The 23376-nt window shown below is 40.7% G+C and overlaps 1 protein-coding gene across 1 annotated transcript in view; it reads right to left on the bottom strand.

Moving 5' to 3' along the window:
- The window catches only part of LOC124613449 (carboxyl-terminal PDZ ligand of neuronal nitric oxide synthase protein-like), a 970717-nt gene that overhangs the window by 273805 nt on the left and 673536 nt on the right, over nt 1–23376 (bottom strand). The window contains exon 5 of the mRNA XM_047142152.1: nt 14363–14471. Coding sequence (XP_046998108.1) covers nt 14363–14471 — 109 coding nt within the window. The remainder of the gene's footprint in view (nt 1–14362; nt 14472–23376) is intronic.

Genomic DNA, 23376 nt, shown 5'->3' with positions numbered 1-23376 from the left:
TTTGCGCTATGGCAGTGTTTTGCATAGAATGGTAATGTACATTCCTGCGGCTTCAGTGTTACCGTTTTTCGTACAGTCAACTTTATAATGGTCCATTGTAAGATCGAAACTGATCGTAATAATGAAAAGACTCTTATCGCTGAGTGTATGAATATGTTTAACAGCTGCTGGCAGTATCTAGTTAAAGTACTACTAATGTAACGAAGTTGACGTTTCTGATTAAAACTGTGGAGTTCTTCCTGCATTTGGAATCTGTGGACGTAGTTATGTCCTAAAACGTCACAAGCTCCATGGGTGCTACGACTTCATTTCCAGTAAGAAGTTACGTATTTAGTATGAATTTGTGGCAGGAATGTTACAAACCCTTAGGTCTTTCTTCGGCGCGGCATTGGCTTAAAGATTTTCTTAATTAACGCGTAAATTGAACATGAATGTCTGCAGCTGATACATAATTTATTCTCTTGAAGAGTTTTCAGCAGTTACTAATTTATCTCTTCTACAATTGATGACGCTGACGTGCGTTACTGCATTTGCACGCGACCTGGTAGTCGTCTGTTGGAATCATAACAGCGGTAAAACAATTTCGTCGTCAAAATTTGGCGAATGATGGGAGTGCAGGTGACAGTTCACGGTTCCCAAATACGAGACTAAACGCTAACATCCCAGTTTAAATTCGACACATCGTCTTAACGTCATATGGAGCGAGAGTGTCTGGCGCGACTCATTGTCGTTCGTCTGTCACTTGGACACGTTTGACACAGTACGCTGAACTGGGGATGCCCCAGGACCACAAAATAAGATTTGAGTTAGTACTCGAGAAGAGGACATAAAGGAGTTATTGAAATGAGACGAAACAGGTCAGGCAAGCTGTTTGTATCTTTTCACAGAATCTTGAGACAATACGAAAAGCGGCATATGGTACTGACTGAAACTGACGAGAGGTTTCTGTAGTTTTCCTAGCAATGAACTGAATCTGACTGATATCTCCAGCATCAGGCAGCGGTTCTGACGCTGCGGGTTGCGTCACTAACAGTAAACTTTGCCGAATGTTTGGCCATTGCGGAAGTCATTAAACTTCCGGAATTAGGCTATACAGCAGTTGCAGTCGACCGCTGGACCGATTTTCTGGAAGTAAGACGAAGAAAGTTCACGTTATGTTTCAGATCGAATTTGCGATTAGTGCCCAGCTCTATCTCCTATTACAGTCTATCGTGCAATAAAATACATAAAACGAACACGATGTTTTCTTTTCACTGGAAAACGAGTAAATTTATAGATAACTGTTGGTTTATGTAAATGACACTGTAGAGAGTTACACGGAGCGTATACGAGGATAAAAAGAAAATTTTCTTTGTCTTGCAATGTAAGACTTTGTTCACAGGTAAAAAATCTATTATTTTTCAGAAGTGAACAAATTTCCTTCTTGAAATCCAACACGAAGTTCTGCGAAATATCCACTGTCATGTAATTCGACATTGACCATTTAATAACATACTGATATTCAAGTACATTATTATTTCGTTACTATATGATAATGCATGTTACAGTCCTTCCAGCCGATGATAATTTCGAATTAATAGACAATAATTAAAACAGCAGTGAAGAGTATCTTTGGTTGTAAGTTCATATTGTTTTTGAAATTTGCGTTAGAACACATATTATGTCTGCATGGGCCAGCTACAAAATCACGATAATTAATCTATTTGAAATTATATTTTTTAGATATTACATGATGAAATCTTGTCAGCTTTGCTAATGTTTATTATCAAACTAGGCATGAAAGCTATGTATATGCCTTTAAGTTTGCTGGGTTGCAACAGTGTTATACCATTTACACGTTTGATGTTGGGTATTGTTAAGAAACAGACAGCTTTGTAATAATAAATAATAATGTCGTGTGACGAGGGCCTCCCGTCGGGTAGACCGCTCGCCTGGTGCAAGTCTTTCGATTTGACGCCACTTCGGCGACTTGCGCGTCGATGGGGATGAAATGATGATGATTAGCTTTGTAATGAATATGCGTTTCTATTAAATTTCAGAAATGATAAATTCAGTAGAGAACAGTATCGTGTAGAAATTTTAGTTTCAATTGCAGTGTTTTGTTATAATTTACAGCATCAAGTAGTCAGATTTAATATTTTGTGCATTTTATAAACTGTAAGTGAATGGAGCCACGAACATTAGTTCCATAATCCGAGTATAACCGTAAAAATTAAAATTCGTATGGTTTCAAACTAATCACAGAGCATCGTTCAAACGCAAAATGATTTGTTTCTATGTAGAAAAAATTATACGTAAATTCCGAACTAACGTTAAGAATGATAACTCCAAAACATTACGTTTGTACTGTTTAGAAACTGCAGTAAATAGCGCCATCTGTGCGGCGGTACACATATTCTGTAGCTTGTCTCCTTGTAGTATTCGCTTAATTAGACTGTCAGCACGTCTTGACTGAATGAAGGTGACATCTGTAATCTGAATCAATAAAATAACCAAAATCGGAAAAATATTTGGTTTATTTCGGAAAAAAATCCAACATTACGTATTTTCCGCAGTTGTAATAACAAGGGACAAGGATGAAAGAATAATGCATGTAAACTAGACGTTCGTTAACCTAACTACAAAAAAATAAATCAATAAATAATCTTCTGCTTAGCCTGTGTATTACTTAGTGATATGTTATCGATGTTTTTCGCATACCTGTACTATGTGCTGCAAAAATAGTTCAAATGGCTCTGAGCACTATGGGACTTAACATCTGAGGTCATCAGTCCCCTAGAACTTAGAACTACTTAAACCTAACTAACCTAAAGACATCACACACATCCATGCCCGAGGCAGGATTCGAACCTGTGACCGTAGCAGTTGCGCGGTTCCGGACTGAAGCGCCTAGAACCGCTCGGTCACCAAGGCCGGCTATGTGCTGCAACTCAGTGGCTAGGCGGAGTAATGCACAACGGAAAATTATAATATTTTCAGACAAATTACATTAAACTGATATCGCAGCCATCTACGACAGCCAGAAATACTGCACTGGGCTCCAAACGTGTCAGGCAGATGTGGGAGTAGGCGGAAGTAAGTGGGTTGCAAGTCTGCTGAATAGGGTTAATGTTGCAATAACTCATACCTTACCTTTCCCATTACCAAAACACCTTTGTGTATAAGCACAGTGAGTAAATGAAAGATGACGTTTTTAGTTTCATGAACCAAGGCTTTTCCAAGATTCTTTTTCACTCAGTCAGGTCCATCCGTTTCGTGCCGTGTTAACAGCTTTCGCCCACACTATTATCAGTGCTATTCCATTTTTTGCTTTAATTAGAGCAAATGTCTGAAATCCAGAGTAAGAAATCAGATAACAAATCTCTTTCAATTTTTTAAAATCTTGCTGTATTTACTTCTATCCAGCATTCAGCATATTTTACACACATCTACAAAACAGTTTTCTCAAACACTTTAGGTATAAGAACTGCATAAATGTCTTTGCCGCAGTTCAGGATCTAATTTTTCAAACTTTTCATTTTTTTACTGTACAATTCTTGGGTGTCCGACCAGGTCACGTCAGCTCTCCGCGATATTTCAGCGTACTCGTTGCCGTCTTCAAGTGATTTCTAATGACTGCTGTTCTGCTCTTCTGGGCCGTCCTATAAGAGTATGTTGGCCATTACCACCTCCATCACTCCGCCTCTGTTGCGATTCTCGCACTTGTGTGTGCGTGTGTGTGGGTGTGTGTGTGTCTGTTTCAATTCAATGAACTTACCATCTTCAGGCCCCATACCCTTTTTTCAAATCAACGAACTTATCGTACAGTGTCACAAAACTGGATATCGTGAATTCCAATCGTTGTGCAGCTGATTCATACGAAAAAGTGACAGTACGGCTGTTGATAAACTTTATTGAATTGAAAAGTGCGTACGAGCCGATGTCCTCTGGCCGTAATGGACCAACAGAGACCATTGTGTGTGGGGGTGGTGACTTCTGGCTACGAAAAACCTGAAGATGGTAATGAATCTGCTTGCAGAAACATCTTTGAGAACTTATAACTTGATCCAGGCGGACACAAGTGAATTTTACACTTTAGAAAAACCCAGGGAAAACATCAGATCGCTTTTACTTATTTTGTTTGAATGATAGAAATAACTGTTCGAGACCCACCCCAGTTATTTTCAGTCAGATTATCAGGTAATCTGTCAATGGGCAGAAGGAACCGCGTTTGTGAATAATATTTGGGAGAGGAAAATTTTGGTCGCAAACAGAGAACTGGAGCTTCTTTTAATTATTTTCTATGACAACTTGACAAAAGTAGATTAATGAATAAATTGAAACCCTATTGCGTAATTGAATACCTGTTCGTATAAAAGAATAATGGTGATGACTTCTTGCACATGTAGATCTACCGTATACCCACCAATAACTGTTGCACAAGTGTACATTTGACACACACTATTTCACATCAAGTACCAACATCACATATGCAAACTTGGTTATTACCAATGATGTCTAGGTGCCCTGTGTCCTAACTGGAATAAGTCGAAAATAGTTCTTTTGTTTTCAACGAATTATACCGGGTGATCAAAAAGTCAGTATAAATTTAAAAACTTAATAAACCACGGAGTAATGTAGATAGAGAGGTAAAAATAGACACACATGCCTGGAATGACATGGGGTTTTATTAGAGCAAAAAAAAAAAAAAAAAAAAAAAAAAAAGAAGTATTGCTAGACGCGTGAAAGATCTCTTGCGCGTGTCGTTTGGTGACGACCGTGTGCTCAGCCGCCACTTTCGTCATGCTTGACCTCCCAGGTCCCCAGACCTCAGTCCGTCCGATTATTAGCTTTGCGGTTACCTGAAGCCGCAAGTGTATCGTGATCGACCGACATCTGCAGGGTTGCTGAAATACAACATCCGACACCAATGCCTCACCGTAACTCCAGACATGCTTTACAGTGCTGTTCACAAAATTATTCCTCGATTACAGCTATTGTTCAGGAATGATGGTGGACTGTAAAGAACATCATCTTTGCTTTGTCTTACTTTGTTATGCTAATTATTGCTATTCTGATCAGATGATGCGCCATCTGTCGGACATTTTTTGAACGTTTGTATTTTTTTGTTCTAATAAAATCCCATGTAATTCCAAGCATGTGTGTCAATTTGTACCTCTCTATCTACATTATTCCGTGATTTATTCAGTTTTCAAATTTATACTGACTTTTTGATCACCCAGTATTGTCACGGGTACTGTGTAGCATTAAACGTCCAAATACTGGAAACAGCACCCGGATTACTGAGATAATTTTTGTATAATTACTTTTATGCTTTTTAACGAAAATTCTGTTTGATTTCAACTTCGTTTCCTCCATCCATAAGGCATAAATAGCAGGTATTTATTTCCTTGGAGCTAAATAGCTGTTAAAATAATAAATAAATAAATAAATAGTAAGTGTATGTGTGTATGTGGGAGGGGGTGGGATGTTAACAAGTTACGATCATCGGTGCCCTTCTCCTTGCTACATACACTCACTTCTCTTGATTACGCGGTGGCCATGCGGTTCTAGGCGCTGCAGTCCGGAACCGCGGGACTGCTACGGTCGCAGGTTCGAATCCTGCCTAGGGCATGGATGTGTGTGATGTCCTTAGGTTAGTTAGGTTTAAGTAGTTCTAAGTTCTAGGAAGCTGATGACCTAAGATGTTAAGTCCCATAGTGCTCAGAGCCATTTTTTTTCTCTTGATTAACTAGAAGTTCTATGGTTTATTTAGTTAGTACCCTGTAAGTATTCCCTCACTAAACTGACTACTAAATATATTTAAAATTCTTGAGAAGTATTTCTCACTTACCTGTAACTTTTATAACGGACACCAATATGATAACTTTCTTGAACAGTCAATTAAATATCGACTTTTTCTCTGCAAACTTTCACTGACGGAGCGAGTAACATTGTTTTATATAGTCGCCTGTCGCTTCATCATGGTGGTACATCCTTAATGCTTGGCGAAAGTAACTGCGAAGAATATATTGTGAGAATCGAAACTCTTATCAGACTGGGATTCCAAACCAGATCTGTCGCTTACCGTAAATAATAGTCACAGGTACGTACGATATTAGACACGCCTCTAGTCTCGAGTCAAATTTTATATTAGTTCCGAAAACTACAATCTGGAGTCCTCCTGCTAAGCTGAGTGGCAACATGTTTTCCTACCCTGCAACGGGCCCGAGTTCCAATCCCGGCCGGTTGGAGATTTTCTCACTCGTGGGCTGGATGCTGTGTTGTCCTCATCACCCTCCTCTCATCATCACCCACACGCAAGTCGCCCAATGTAAGACTTACAACTCGTTGGCCGAACTGCTCCGGATGGGGCCTCCCGGCCATCAAAGCCACACTATCATTTCATTTACTACTACTACACGCTGAGATTGTAACATGGAGGATGTGAAAACAGCACAACTGAGAAAACGTGTTTGGCGAAAGACCGTGGTTTACCTAGTCATCAGGATTTACATCGATTCACTGAATAATGGAATTAATGGAGATTAGTTCATTGGAATATGATGACTGAAAGAGATGCACCTCGTAATCTCCAGAACAATTCCAGACGCTAGTACTTTCTGAAGATAAAGCATTGCCACTCTTCCGCCGTCAAGATGCGCTTACGTAGAAAAGATGGACAACCTATTTGACACACAGAAAGATCGACGCAGAATGTTACTTCATCTCCCTACCTCATTAAGTTAACTGCGGATCAGAGGCATACAACTACACTGACGAGCCAGGTCACTGTGAACACTGCCCACCGCAATGTTGAATGCCTCTTGGTGGTGTTTCGGACACTAGACGCAGTAAGGGAAAATGTAAGCGGAACAGAGACAAGTGGGCAATCATTACAGCGAAGATAAGGTCGTCAGATGCGGAAATAGACTGATCGGTTTTGACAAAGGGCACATTGTAGTGGCGCTGTGTGTTGAAATAAGAATCTCTGAAATTGTGAAGCTGGTCGGCTGTTTGTGTACCACTGCTGTAAGCACCTATGGAAAGTTGTTGCAGGCTGGTGGAATAACGTGTAGGCCGTATGGTACTGGTCGTTCACGTCCCATCACAGAACGTAGAGGTCGGAAGATGCCCCACTGTGTAATCCAGGAAAGGCACCAGTCTGTGTCAGATCTGACGACAGAGTACAGATATTTTGGAGCACACCGTTCAAAGGCCGTTGTTGGCCATGGACATCACATCACACTACCCCTATGTGTTCCCGTGATGACCCAACGACATCGTCATGTACGATTGTAGTAGGCACAGCATCACTAAGTTTTCACCGTCAACCAATAGAAACGTGTCGCCTGCGGAATGAATCCTATATCTTGTTACACCAGGTCGATGGTTGGGATCTTACACGTTGTCATCCAGACGAATGGTTGCACGAAATGCACCGCGCCACACGTGCAGGTCATGCTATGGGGTACATTGACTTGGGCTTCTATGGGATATGTGGTAGGGGTATATTGACTTGGGCTTCTATGGGATCTATGATAGTACCCGAAGACACCGTGACAACAATGAACTACGTGAACATTATTGCTGACCACTTGCATTCCTTCATGGTTGCAATATTCTCTGATGGCGATGACATTTTCCGGCGGGATAAATTCCCGCTACTCAGGGCCAGAAGCGTGCTGCAGTTGTTTCAGGAACTTGATAGTAAACTCACAAAAACATCTTAGCCAGCAAATGACGCTGATCGATAACCAATGGAACATAAATCTGACCTCACCTTCGTGCCCCAAACCACCATCCAACAATTTTCGGGAATTTAGTGACATGTGGTAGACATCTGGTGCTCCATACTTTTGAAAACCTATCAAGGACTTTTAGTATCCATGTCAAGCGGAATCGCTCCTGTGCTGTGTTTGAAGAGTGGACCAACACGCTGTTATACGGGTGGGCATAGTATTTTGGCTCATGGATGTATTTGGATCACAGATCCTTTCCTCGTTCTATGTGGAGAATTTCTTTACAGATAGCCAGAATTCACTGGTTTCACAATCACCGTTCACAGCTTCTGCCAAGCAGTTCTGTGCTTGTTTTTTCTTCTGTATGCTGTCATCTACAATTGATTTTTTGTCCAACCACGTAAATTCCATCTACGACTGTTGCGCTGTTCTGCTGGCTACGTGATCTGTGACGTGTGCGTTTAGAATTTCGTTGTAATTTGTGACCTCACATATTCTCGGCGTGTCAGGAAATGCATGATAATGAATTTAGTCACTGACTAACCTTAACAATAGGTGCAATATTTTCAGCCGAAATATAGGTAATAGTTATATAGTAGTGTCCGAAAACTGATGAAACATTAGGCAATGCTTCGCAGTTGCTAAATATTTGTGGGAATTCTCCCCTTCTCTCAGTCCATTTTTCCCTTCCCCTTCCCTGTATCTAGTTCCTCTTCCGCGTTCGTCCATTTCGCCTTCTGCCCTCTCTCTGAACTTGTGATTTGTTTATTGTTATTGCCTATGAATCCTTGATTGGGAATTAAAGTCACTTAAAATGAATGGGTTAATCGAATACGGGGAATGGCAAACCGCCGTTGCTGCTGCATCTGTGACGATAGTAGCTTCATTGACGTCATTTTGAAAGTTTTAATGTGACGGGTAGAATAACAAAGTTTCCGACTATTCAGATTCCGTGGTAGCATTCTAATTATAAGCCGGTAAGCCATAAAAACAACTTCTATGTTTTGCATTAAAACCTTCTGCGAGGAAGAAATCAAAACAGTACATAGTTATGGATACCATTTTTGTTCAAAAAAGAATATATACGGGAGAAACAATTTGTCTAATGTCTAAATGCCCAAACATTGTAGTTAAAAATGGCTGCGGGAATGAAAGTAAAAACACATATTGTCACAGCACGACATAGCACACTTTCTTTCTCGCAGTCATTTTTAACATAACACCTGTGCATTATTGTTTAGGAAACTAACAGCTGAAGGTTATTCGAGCCTTGTTTAAATATTTCAAATACACTGGTTTGGAACTTTGCGGGATAGTTGCTAATAACCTTTCCAGAACAAATACACTGGTCAGGACCTTTACGGGATAGTTGCTAATAACCTTTCCAGAAATGTGTAGGCTATGCCCCTATCAACTTTAATGAGAACATCGCAAAATATTTTCATTAAAGCCGAGTAAGGACTTATCGAGATTTTTGCAGAAACATTTTTCCGTTTTTAGTAGATATATACTTACTCATACACCACATATATCAAGAAAATATGGACCCCTACGTCCTTCCGAACCTTAATTAGAGCATCGTGTAAAATTTTTAAGTAAATCGATCAAGAAGTTGCCTCAATTTTCGCTAGCAACGTTCCCCTGTTATATCATATACATAAATATACTGTATTTACTAATCCTTTACATAGACAATCAATGAGCACTACTGACGCTCCACTTTTCCTTTCCGCATGAATATCACCTTCTTGCTCTTGAAAATCTTTGCACTATTCCCACTATACAAAGGAGTTGACGCGGTTCCGGACTGAAGTGCCTATAACCGCACGGCCACCACGGCAAAATCGGTTAAAACATAGCTCTTCTTCTCTTCGATTTTGAATACAGCAATGGTACAAAATAGGCGGTAATTTGTGATACACCATGCAGACAGTATAAAAATGTTGCACAGCCGCCAACCGGAGGAATAATCTTATATTGTTATTGCATTTGTATCTCTACTTCCCGAATAATTCTCCTGCACATCTTGAAAGAGGGAAAATCCATGAACGGGACATTTTTTGCCCAGTCTGGATTGGTAGACACATCGATAGAATAGCTATTTTCGGTACAAGTACAGTCACGGTGACTTGCAAAATACGCCGGTAGACACGGTCACACACGTGTTTGCCAGCCGCTCGCCATTGAATGGGCGGCTCTCGTAACCAGTAAGTGCTGCCTCTCAGCGGTGGCTCCGTGTACTACAAAAGCCGCCATGGCACATCAGCTGTGAGAACACGCGGGCGCTCGTACAATAGTCAAGGAAACCTTGATACAAGTTTGCAAAATTTACTCATTTACATGTTTCTCAGGTGCTGATTATGAATTTCGACTTTGTCGCTTCCCATTTTCCCAAGAAAAACGAAACAACAAAAAAGTTATGTATATAAAAAAACTAAATTCAGTGGTTTGCAAATTTTTTACTTATAACCAAAGAACAATACATTACTCGTGTAACATCGTCTTGTTCTCAATTAAATAATTTTAAATTTTCGACAATTTTGATACCAATGATTCGTTAAGACCACTGCATCCTTTTGCAGTAAGCAGTTATGAAAATTACGTTAATCGACGCTGAATAAGATCGAGTTTTATCACGTCTTCTGTTACACGCGTAATAAAAATATTGCTGAAACATTACTTCTTTCATTGGTGTACTGGCTTTCCTTTACATAAGCATAAAGCAGGCTAGGAATATAAGGAGATTATGTGTAGTCATTGTCTTTGTCGTTGTTGTTGTGTTGTTACTGTTGTCGCCATCGTCGTCTTCCGTGCATAAACTGGTTTGATCAGCTCTCTGTGGTAGTCTATCCTGCACATGCATCATTATCTCCGAAAAATTATCGCAACCCATATCCACTGAACCTATTTACTGTATTCATTGCTTAGTGTCCCTCTACAATCTTTACCCTTACGCCTTCTTCCATTATCACGTTTCAACAGAAACGTATCCATTAGCTAATAAAATAATAATTTCATTTAATTTGTAACCAAAACGCCATACTGGTTTGTTTCTTGGTCACTGGAATTAATCCTTCGGAAGCTTTTTTTACAAAGGATCTGAAATTATTTACTCAATTTAGCAAATTCATTATAATGTCAAATTTATGATGTCAAAAAAGAAAACTGCTCTAAAACAGCGAAGGGGAGAAATAAGATAAGTGTTATGACTAGTGATTAATTCACCGGGCGTGATTACATTTAAACGCACTACTTTGCATAAGAGGCAAAAATCTACGAGACTGATTATGCAACACACGCTAATGGATGCATAATGAAAGAGATTTGAATTTTATAGCAGTTACAGAAGGTTGAGAAGTAGAAAATATTCTATAAGTGGTGATTGTAACAAAGAAGAAGAGAGCGTTGGTGTGATCTCATTGGTTACTGACATGCAAGTATGTTTATTGTCTGCACAGGGACCTGTCAGACACGTATCTGGGAAATACCATAGAGTCATCACCGCAGCTGAACTAGGTTTCAAGCTTTTCCATGCTGCTGCCCTTGGGATCAAAGCTTTGTTTGTCTGCAGTGGGAGCGAACGCATGCGAAAGCCGAAGCTTATGGTACCACTATAGGATTATTGCACAAGGTCACTCAAAACGTTCATCTTGGGAGTTACCCTAGAATTAGTGGAGAGATTGTGAATCCAATGAACTACAGGCTCAGAACACTGCATCATCGGCACCAAGGTACTTTGGAGAGAAGCCAATATGTTTTAGTACCTCGCATCGCGCTAATGGATGACAATAAACAACTACGCACGAGTTTAAATACCTAAAATATGCGGATAAGAATCTGAAATAAATGTTCACAAAAGGAATGCTAGTGTACCCAGTCCTGTATACCCGACAGTTTACTATTTTACACGCAAGGAGTGAGAGGCAGGAATATATAGAAAATCTTCTTCCATAACAATATGCTTTTTCTCGCTGAACTTTTTCATTCCGCTCTCAAGTGGACATACTGGAAGTACGCAAATCGTCAGCCAATTGCATTAAATGCAGGTTAATTCTCACAATAAAGTAAAACAACACTTAGTGCTATATATTAAGAACAAATATCACCGCTGATTTACCATAATTCACTCCGAAAACGAATTAAAATGATTCAATTAGAATCTATATTTTCACAGAGTTTAAGTCTCACCAAGTCAGTTTTCGACAAAATAGCTTAGGTTAAGACAAAATATGTGTTACATTAAAAAGTACGCAGCATTTGGTTAAAATAACAGAAACAGGTCCCTAGAAACAATTTCATTGGAAACGTAAATATTAAAATAAGACGAGATTGGATTGTAATAGATTGATCCTCGAAGTAAGAAGTTAAGATAAAAATGGTGAAATCACAACTGTGTAATCATGATTCGCTTTGCGAAGAGTTTTGGATGTAATCAGGGCCCATGAGTGAATATGAGGAAGACCCTGTAAGCTGAGCATGAGATTTCTTATATTCAGTTCACAGATTCACACAAGGTGGAGGAAGAAATTAGGTATTAGAAGCATAGCATTTCACGAAAATAATTTCAGTCAGAAACTATTCAGCATTGGAAAGCTACAGGTCTTGAATATTAATGGAATAATGGAAGGAAGAATGAGTAGTGTATGGTCTGGATACAAAACGAACATTGTGCTCCATAACAAATTCATACAGCAGTGTTTTTATCTGATATTCGCTTTTCAAGAGTTGTATGTAAATAGTTGACAACCCTATTGGCAGTAAGCAATATACGTTACCAAACTGTTAACTAAGCAGGTATTTAAAGAAGAAATAAAATAGTGGTTTTCAATTAAGGCAGGCTGTAGGAGTGGTAGCAGCTTGACAGTCACATATTTCTTTCTTAGTTTATATGTGATGCAAATTGAATAGGATAGCAACGTTTTATAGAACTGAATTGTTTTCGCAGTTCTGAAACTTTCGTCTATCACTGGCAATCAAAGACGTGATTGACCTGGTTCCCATTTTGGAATGTGCATCATATTGGTACAGATACGTTCGCCAGTCTGCGCACGACGTAAGTCTTATTTAGTTTTCCACTTAATCTCAAGTTTCCAGCCGGGTCACTTAAAGACACACAAAAGGAGAACATGTAAGTTGACAGCAACAGGTTTCGTGTCAAATTTGTTGAGTATTCAGAATCCTGTTCTATGCCGTTACGGAACAGCCTGCTGACTTGAATAAGCTTAAATGAAACGCCCAGAAGGGCCGTAAAAAGCACACGAAAACGGGAGACTTTTGCTCTCGTACTGACGAAACTTGATTTCCACTTAAACTTTGGTAATAAAGTAACAGACTGAATGAAAGCTACCTCTCGGAAATAATGTCTTGGCGAGTTCCGCAAACTCAGTTTATAGCTTTCCGGAAGCGGGAACTAATTTAAACGGCGTGGTGGCTAATTAATACTCGCACTGCTGTTTCCCTCGAACTTTGTAAAGAATATGCGCATTTAAAATCTTGAAGACGTGTGCTGATTAACTGTGCGAAATACAGAAGAACTGAAATATTTGTGAAACTGTCGTTGACATTATGAGTGACGAAGTCCGCAGATTTTGAAACAAGGTTCGCCCGACGACTCTATCTAGTAAATTAATTAGCTGTGTTTTCAGAAAGACGGACAAAGTTTCTTTTTACGATGTAAAAAGTACTTTATCAGTCAGTGATAAAGTGCAGATGAAATACTAATTATGATCGTGAAATATAAAGCCAAAACGAAGCGTCGACAAGAAGAAAACTACGAATATGTTCAAACATCACACTGTAATATAATGTTACTTCAGTTCAGTTTGGACAACTAATTTTCGATATTGATATCCACTGGACAACTGATTCGACACAAACGAATAGAAAATAACATACAGACAGCTCATTGCGACCCATGTCCCTACAACGTAAAACATCAGTAAAAAAAATCTCAACAATGCAACCTAATTCTGTCAGCTTAGAAAAACGTTGTTCAACTAATATACTTAAGTGGACAACGACAATTACGATTAATAATCAGTCAGCAATTTATTTCCAGTAGACGGGATGGTTCAGGAGAAAAATTAGGAAAAGAAAACAAATTCGAGAAACAACCGCATACAGCAAAAGAGACGCCTTTTGATGTGAAGTTATAGTCACTACAACAAAGAACGTGAAATGTTAACCTGTTTCTTATAAATATTTTCTAAACGTTTATATTTCAGGCGTAATACAAGAACGATTCACGTGGCTACGATACAAATGTGCACACAGTGATTGTTTTTCCCGTCTGAGAGATAAATTATACAAGATAAAAACAATCATCGTACTGTGGGACATTTTGGAAGGACAAACTACCGTTCGTATGTTTATAAATACCCTTTGAGATAATTTTTCATTTGTAGTAGATTTTTTGGAAAAAATTGGCAATACAGCTCACTACCGTAAATGGATGTCAATTTATTCGGTATTCACTTCACAGTATGTTTGTTGTTGTATTTAATTATACAGTGAATGGCTATTCCACAACCTCTGCCGTTATATGACACTTCAGATCTTAATAGTTTTGCACTGAAGTCTCCACTTCATATTCAGAGCTGTATTACATGTCATCTGTGTGTAGTAAACAGATTAGTACTCACTTTCTTGTTGGACTTGAAGACATTGCACTTAAATACGTTGCTAGAACCCTCCCGGGCAATGTAGCTGAAGATCTTGAGATCCTGCGAGTCGTGAGAGACGTAGAATATCCTGCAACAAAAAGAATAAATTTTAATCTCCCAGAATTGTCTATGGGTCGTGCTGAGAAAAAAAATGTAGTATAAGATATATTTTCAGCTGCATGTGCATAAAGGAAACGAGTGTAAGAGCATTAACGATTAATACGCACGCTTCGAAAAAAAAAAAAGAAAAATCTAAAAAAAAGGTCACCGAAGGAAGGTTAGGCTTTAACATCCCGTCGACGACTAGGTCATTAGTGATTAAGGAAAAGCTTGCTTCGGGGAAGGAAACTGGTTATATCCTTTTCAAATAAACCATCCAAATATTTGTCTTAAATGACTTAGGGAACCCATGGAAAGCCTAAACCTTGATAGTCGGACGGGGATTTCAACCGGCGTCCTTCGGAAGACTAGCCCAGTATCTTATTACCGCGCCACCTCACTCGGCAAATAATACGAAACCATACTGAAAATTATCCACTGGAATACTTTTGAAATGGATATTAACTATTTATTAGTATTAAAAAATCTGGAAAACATATGTGACAATAGTGGGAAGTCTAATTCTATAACACAAAGAGGCGCTACGTGCTTACAGAATTTTCTGCGTGAAACCAGCGTCATATCGGACGCAGTATTTGATATGCATTGCTCGAGTTCATAATGCTATTAATCCTTCCACAATAAGCTATATATCTGAATTACACAGTTTGTGAAACAGAAAAAAACTGAAAGAATACGTCAGCATTTTCTCCATGAATCCATTGTCGCTAAATATAAGAGGTGCAATGTTCAACCCGAGGAGGACTGTGTATCTCTCTCAAAAGGAAAAAAAAGTGTTTTAGTGAACCTGTGTAACAGTGGGCTTAAAGTCAGCGGTTTGTGTCAAAGGGCCAAAGGCCTTGCCACAGTGGAAACACCGGTTCCCTCTAGATTACCGAAGTTAAAGCACTGTCGGGCTTGGCTAGTACTTGGATCGGTCACTTTGCAGGTCTGCCTAGTGCTGTTGGCAAATAGGAGGCCAACTTAGGAGCTACTTGATTGAGAAGTAGCGGCACTGACCACGAAAACTGGCAACGGCCGGGAGGGCGGTGTGCTGACCACATGCCGCATCGTGTGACCCCTATGGTCTGAGGATGACACGGCGGCCGGTCGGTACCGTTGGGCCTCAAGGCCTGTGCGGACGGTACTGATTTGTTTTATATCAACGGAAGACCGTAGATCGCTCAGATTGTGTGTCAACACAAGAAATACATTACTTCCGCATAATTTTTGGCACAACAGCAAAATTAGATAAACTCGGGAATATTCGGAGCAATGCAGACAGTCTTTCTTCAAGTGTACTCAACAAGTCGGTACTGGAATACACCATGTACACTTTTATGCGCTCTGGCGGGTAGAAATCGCGCCCTAGTGAAGTTCCTGAGACAGAACTAACGCGAATGTGATATATGTCAGTTTTTCAGTCTATGTCCGGGACATCCTAAATATTACGCAAATGAAGATTCTGTCAGACTGTATAGTAGACCTATACCAGGAAAGGAAACAAGTTTCTGCAAATACGACTATGCACTGTACTAAAGAAATAGGAAAACGTTTCCTGGTACAGTCTGAAACTGAATGAGAAACGTCAAAACTTCTGTGAAGAGGACTGCAGTTGTGAGTTCAGCTGTGGTTGCTTTTTTGTGCTTTTAAATTTCTTAAGAAACTGTTCTTCTGGTTTGAGATTTAAGTGCTTTCAATGATTTGCCCTGTACTGCAGAGCCGTGGCGGACCGGTAAGGTTCCTAAGCACGCCAAAAATTTTCAGACACGATTTTCGCAAAACGGTTGAGAGCTACATCTTCCTGTTTACGTATATATGTTGAAGCCCTAGTCGTGACCTACCACCCTGACAATATAAATCAGATTGGTGAAGGTAAGTTCGTACAGTCCTCTGCAAATTAACTTGTTATACTTATTCAGTTTAGTAGGATGAATACACGATAAAATTTGAAGGGAATTGGGTTATACGGGGTGGGAAATTCAGTACACAGAGCTGCAACCTCTAGGAACAACAATGGTTCAATCCAGGGTAGGACCAGAGTCGAACTGAGCTTGAATCACATGATACAGGTACGCCATTATATGGTGCCTCATCTCTTTGCTAGAGTTCCTCAGTCGTATCAATCTTTCAGCAACCTATCACCACATATTTCCAACAGGTGAGAGATGTTGAGGATGTACTGGCCGGAGCAACAGCCAGAAACCTGGTGTTTTGATAAGCACTAGGAGAGCGCAGAAATATTCTGTCTTGTAGAGAAATAACGTCACTGAGACCACGAAAACAGGGAACACACACCAACCATAACAGGTCAGAAGTATAACGGCTGATGTTCAAGAAATGGCTCTGAGCACTATGGGACTTAACATCTATGGTCATCAGTCCCCTAGAACTTAGAACTACTTAAACCTAACTAACCTAAGGACAGCACACAACACCCAGCCATCACGAGGCAGAGAAAATCCCTGACCCCGCCGGGAATCGAACCCGGGAACCCGGGCGTGGGAAGCGAGAACGCTACCGCACGACCACGAGATGCGGGCTGATGTTCAAGATACCAGCTACACAAACTGGAGGTGATCATTGTATGTATGCCACGAGCAGGGCTGTTATGACGATGGCGAATGGATTTGGCAACGTCCACCGTGATGCAGTACACAAAGCCAGTACTCATCTGAAAATACGACATGGTGTCACTGAAGTGATCAGTGTTATTGAGCGCTCTACGGTCGGTACACCTGCTGCTCCATCCAGAGAAGCCGCAACAATGGTCGCCGTATTGACAGTCCACGATACCCCGGACGTCCCACTCTCAATGCGGATACATTTTCTTGCTGGCTGTATGACCGTGGACAGCTGCGCGAACAATACATCTGTTGTCTCAGACGCTAGATAGCATTTGTGTGACCCTCCTGGACCCATCGATTCGGTATGCGCATGACAGTCGTGTTGTCGTGAACAACGCGAGCAGGCGTACTTCGGAATGATCCGAATGCCTTTTCCTCCTCAGCGTCATGATTCGGTGGAGGCAACCTGCGTTAAGAATTTTTGCTTGCCGCAGTCGGCATCTTCACCGGAAACACTGTTAGGAAATAGCGATATCCCTATTATTTCTGATACTAGTCTGTTCGACGTCTGTAACAGTTTTTGCATCGGGCAAACAGACGAAGTTTTCGTATCAGATTTATAGAGCAAATGAAAGACTGCGAAAGCAACCAGTCAATTTTTTACCTGCACTTAATCATAGAGCGAACATAATCGAGAACACTATGGAAATTCTACACAGGATACCTAAAGGTCAAACCACATACATTTTGGAAGAGCTGAAAATTTATGCACACACAAATAGATATCCCAATGACATCCTAAACGAGTAGACGAGCTTCAAACACGAAACTTATCTACAGAACATTACTGAAACATTATGTAAAGAAAAGAGATAAACACAACAGTATAAACAACAAAGTAATAGAGAACACTGAGACTGTACATCTATACAATGCACGATGTCTCTGACAAAAAACATTGTTGACTACCCGAGATATAATTTATTTGAAAACGTAAACATCGTTGGAACGATCTGTCATTTTACAGCTATCAAAACGTAACACGAAATTTCACTATTTTTCTTCTTTAGAAAGTGAATACCTAACTATGTTAACAACATTGTATATAAAAGAACTTACGTTTCAAGATGATCTATGGACGTCCCTCCATCTACACGTAATCATAATATAAGAAAAATACACGTAGTACTCTTACATAGAAGTAGAATAAAATTATGTATAAATGTAATGTCAACAAGAACACTGATAGTGGCACAAGCTTGTCGTGAACGTATATAATCAACAAGAAATGAGCAGTTTACAGCAAACTGTGTGAAAAGTATGGGGAGGGTGCCCACCTGGCTAGCTGCGCAGTCCAACCCGCCGGTTCCCGAGCGGGAAGGCGTCCCGTCCTCGTCGCGAATCCGCCCAGAGGATTAGTGTTAAGGTCTAGATGTCGGTCAGCCTGTGGGTGGTTTTTCAGGCGGTTTTCCATGTGCCTCGGCGAATGCTGACAGGTTCCCCTTATTCCGCCTCAGTTATACTGTGTCAGCGATTGCTGCGCAAACACTATCTCCACGTACGCGTACACCATCATTACTCTACCACGAAAACCACGGAAACATCTGGAGCTACACTCGACTGGTATGAGACATTCCCGCGGGGAGGGGGGGGGGGGGGTAGGGGAGGGGGGTTCCTCCAGGGGGGGCCGAACAGCGCAATAACCCTGGGTTCGGTGTGGGGCGGGTGGACTGCTGTGGCGTGTTGTGGGATTGTGAACCACTGAGGGCTACGGCAGTGGAACGAAGCCTCTCCGTCGTTTCTAGGTCCCCGGTTCAATACAATACAATGGGGAGGATTGATTCTTATGTTATCAAGCTTTATAATAATGTTAAATATGTATCTTGCTATCGTTTAGTGTGAAGAATGCTGCAATAAAACCTTTAGATTATATATATATATATATATATATATATATATATATATATATATATATATATATATATAGCCGGCCGGAGTGGCCGTGCGGTTCTAGGCGCTACGGTCGCAGGTCGCAGGTTCGAATCCTGTCTCGGGCATGGACGTGTGTGATGTCCTTAGGTTAGTTAGGTTTAATTAGTTCTAAGTTCTAGGCGACTGATGACCTCAGAAGTTAAGTTGCATAGTGCTCAGAGCAATATATATTAAAAAGAGCTTACGTTTCTGGTACTATCCGACCTCCCCCTACGCAGCGAAATTAAGGAAAACTTGAGTGTGGATGGCTGGATAGAATTTCAGACCGCACTTCTCCATGACCACTGAGCCACAGCACTAGGGCAGCTCCTCTGATACGCTTCAGCGTCTTTCAGATGCCACAGTATGCACGTAAAAATCTACACCTCTACCACAATTCTATTGCACTCAATCTTTCCTTACTGTTTTACATCAAAATGTCTCACTCCTTTTTTAAAGAGCCCCGAAAAAGGCCGGAGCCCGAGTTGCAGCTTGACTGCTCAGGTGCCCTCCACCTCCAGGAAGAGCCATCTCCGGCACTTGTCGGCGGCGGACACCTGGCCCGAGTGAGCTGGCGGGGGCGGTGCGGGTGGAGGCGCCGGCAGCGGCGGAGTCAAGTGGCACAGCCGTCCGCCGTCAGGCGTCAGCCGCGCCACTCATTACGGCGCCGCCTTAATTAAACTGTTAACGAGCTCAGGCGGCCGTCCCTCGAGAGGGAGCCGGCCCCCCTCTGTCGCCAAAACAGCTGAGGGCATCCCGTCAACACTCAGGCGCGAGTTAAGCCTCGCAAATACGAGTGAACCTCTAAAGGTTCCAAACCTTCTTGTGCTATAGCGACTAAAAGCACTTTTGGACGTATTGCAGCACAACATCTGCCTCAATAAAAGGTAACAGGTCTGAAGTTCGCTATTGTTGCACAGGAGGCCAGTGTCATGCACTTCTTAGACTTCAGAAAAACCTCTGACAGCGTCTACTATGGCATTTTATTTGCCAAACTTTTTTATTTTGTTGAGTCGTCAGTGTCCTGACTAGTTTGATGCGGCCCGCCACGAATTCCTCTTCTGTGCCAACCTCTTGCATCCTGTGTCCTCATTTATGTGCTAGATGTATTCCAGTCTCTGTCTTCCTTCACAATTTTTACCCTCTACAGCTCCCTCTAGTACCATAGAAGGCATTCTCTGATGTCTTAAGAGATGTCCCATCACCCTGTCTCTTCACCTTTTCAGTGTTTTCCGCATGTCCCTTTCCTATCCGATTCTGTGCAGAACCTCCTCATTCCTTACCCTACTGTCCACCTAATTTTCAACATTCGTCTATAGTACCACAACTCAAATGCTTCGATTCTCTTCTGTTCCGGTTATCCCATAGTCCATGTGTCAGTAATATACAATTCTGTGCTCCAAACACACATTCTCAGAAATGTCTACCTCAAATTAGAACCTATTTTTTATATTAGTAGACTTCTCTTATTCATGAATGCCCTTTTTGCCAGTCCTAGGCTGCTTTTGATGTCCTCCTTGCTCCGTCCGTCACTAGTTATGTTGCTGCCTAAGCAGTAGTATTTCTTAATTTCATCTAGTTCGTGACCATCAATTCTCATGTTAAGTTTCTCGCCGTTCTCATTTGTTCTACTTCTCATTATTTTCGTCTTTCTTCAACTTAATCTCAATCTATATTCTCTAGCTACTCATAATTAACTTAGGTTTTCAAGGAACACTTCAAGAGAATAGAAGGAATGCCACAAGAGGACACTCTTCAATATAGGTTTGAATGCTCGTGGATTACTGCAAAGATTTTTGAATTCTTGTAGTAACTTACTGAAAATGGAATCAGCAGCGATCCAAATGCAGACTGAATTTCTGCCTAGTATTAACAGAGTGAAAGCTGTTAATTCTTTGGAATAAGCTGATACCGTCAACAAGAAACGACATTAAAGAATATACATATTGAAAAGCCGATGTCAGACTATCCAGGCTAATCACTAATGACAAGCAGTTCGCAAACTTACACCACTTATTGTCCGAAAGGCTCCTTTATCAGCCAAAAGCACCCTTTGAGAATGAGTAGAGTTACCCCTAAATATAATAAGTCATAAGCGTATGAAAAGAAGAAAAGTAGATACTTTTCGTGTCGAATTATCACTTCAGATACTGCTCTAGTAGTAAAAATGGCAATATTAAGTCCTTCGACAAGATCCTGAACATGGACTTTCCACGTTAGTTTGCTATTTATCTGAAGATCTTGAAATTTGAGCTGTTCAGTCGCACTAATTACACGCCCCTTCTGTGTAATTAGAACGTCAGGTTTTGTTGAATTGTGTGTTAAAAAGAGTCAAAATTGATTCCTACTGTGATTTAGCTTTAGTTTATTTTCAACAAACCATGAACTTATGTCGGATGTCTCGCCAGCAGCGCGTCATGTCCGTCGCCATAAAGTCACAATGGAGGCAGGATTCAGTATTTCGTCCTATACTCTTTTCATTGAACGTAAATGATATGTCATCAGTCTTGTCCTATTGCCAATACAACATGTACGTTGATGACCCACAGTTGTATCTGAGTGCGAAACCTATAAACCTGAAGACAGCTATCGAGAATCTGAATATCTACTTGTGTTCACTAGCAAAATTGGCGCAGGATACGGGTTTAAAGCTCAACGCATCCAATACCCAAGTGGCCCCGGCTCTTTAGCCCGAAATACCTGAGTCCCTACCATCTCTAACCCTAAATGGGACAAATATCAACTTCTCTCCTTGAGCAAAGCGTCTAGGAGTATTAGTACTCGTAGATGAAAATGTAGACTGGACTGAGCACGCAGTTGTAACGTGCGAGAAGGCATCAGATTTCTCCATGCCCTACAAAAGTATAATAAGCTCTTCCTTTTGACCAGACAAAGAAAATTTTACAAACACATACACTTCCAGTTCTTGATTACAGGGATGCTAAGCTGAAAGGCCATTCGCAGGAAAGCTCACGACGCCTGGAACTGGCTGTGAATGCCTGTGGTCGTTACATCTATGATGTTCGACTTTTTGATTACATTTCACGGTCATAGGCACAGCTATCCTGGTTGCATGCAGACAAGTACAGATATTTCCATACACTCTGTCTTCTCTACTGTCCTATCAGTGAACACTGTCCCTCACATCTCTCCTCGACCTTAACGTTCTTGTCTGAACATCACGCAATAATACCTGTTACCATAAGAGCAAAATACTTTCTGTCCCACCCCATCGTTCAGCCACCTTCTCGAAGTCCCTCTCAGTAGCAAGAACCCGACTTTCGTACAACCTGCAGCATTATATCAGAGAACTGAATAACGTCTCCAGCTTCAGAAGACAGAAAATGACACATCTACTAAAGCAAAAATAAGATTGCTGTTGTTCCTGTACGCACTCATTACCCTTCTATATCCCTCTTTCCAAGCTGATCTTCCTTATTTTCCAGTATTCTTAGCCGATGAAGTCTCTGTTAATTTCCTTTTTCCCAGAATTCGTTATATCAGGAAACGTCTACTGTGTGGATCTATAAATCCTTCACATACCTGTCACTATCATTATTGTTATTTATCTCACAATTATTGTCTTCATTATTATTATTATTATTATTATTATTATTACTATTTTCACTGTTGGTGGCTGTGCTGCAGTAGTACAAGTGATGCCAGGGCTAACTTTATTACTAGTTGTCATATTAAAATTTTAATTTCTTATGTAACTATGATGTAAGAGATGTTGTATGTGTGAAATAATGGTCCGACGTAAGAGAGCATCCGATGCCAATAATGTGATCAGTTTAAATAAATAAATAAATATTTGAACCAGAAATAAAACATGAAATAGTCCATACACCAGTTCTGTAAATCTCCACACAGCAGGAATCTCAATGTAGTGAGCTTAGCGTACTCCGCATGTTGCCAACGGAAATTGTCACGTGATGTTCTTCACATTTAGCGCAAGATCGCGAAAGTTGCTTGTTGAATGGCAGTTGCATATCTTCAGTAGTTTTGCTTCCTATAACCCGAAAATTTGTCTATGGCAACATTTCGCAAGGACATTCGGCAGCCAGTATCAATATGCAGTGTAGATTGATTTGTGTCTCTTCGAGATCGTGTAGCGGAAAGATGTTGCATCTGGCGACTTCTGCGTGCTCTACAAATCATAGATAGCGGTTTACTGTGCCGTACTTGCGAATGGTTCGAAACAGACTGTTAGACGTGGAGCCGCAAGTGAGGTAGAGGCACCTCCATGGCATCAGCAGCAAACAGTTTTTTGATGACAATTTTCAATTAATTCGAACTGGTTGCTAACAGGCAAGATGCTAAGAGTCAGTTTACGCGTGTGAAATTTGTATCGCA

The sequence above is a fragment of the Schistocerca americana genome, chromosome 4, assembly GCF_021461395.2.
Source record: "Schistocerca americana isolate TAMUIC-IGC-003095 chromosome 4, iqSchAmer2.1, whole genome shotgun sequence".
Lineage (NCBI taxonomy): Eukaryota > Metazoa > Arthropoda > Insecta > Orthoptera > Acrididae > Schistocerca > Schistocerca americana.
This window is presented reverse-complemented; position numbering and strand designations above follow the sequence as displayed.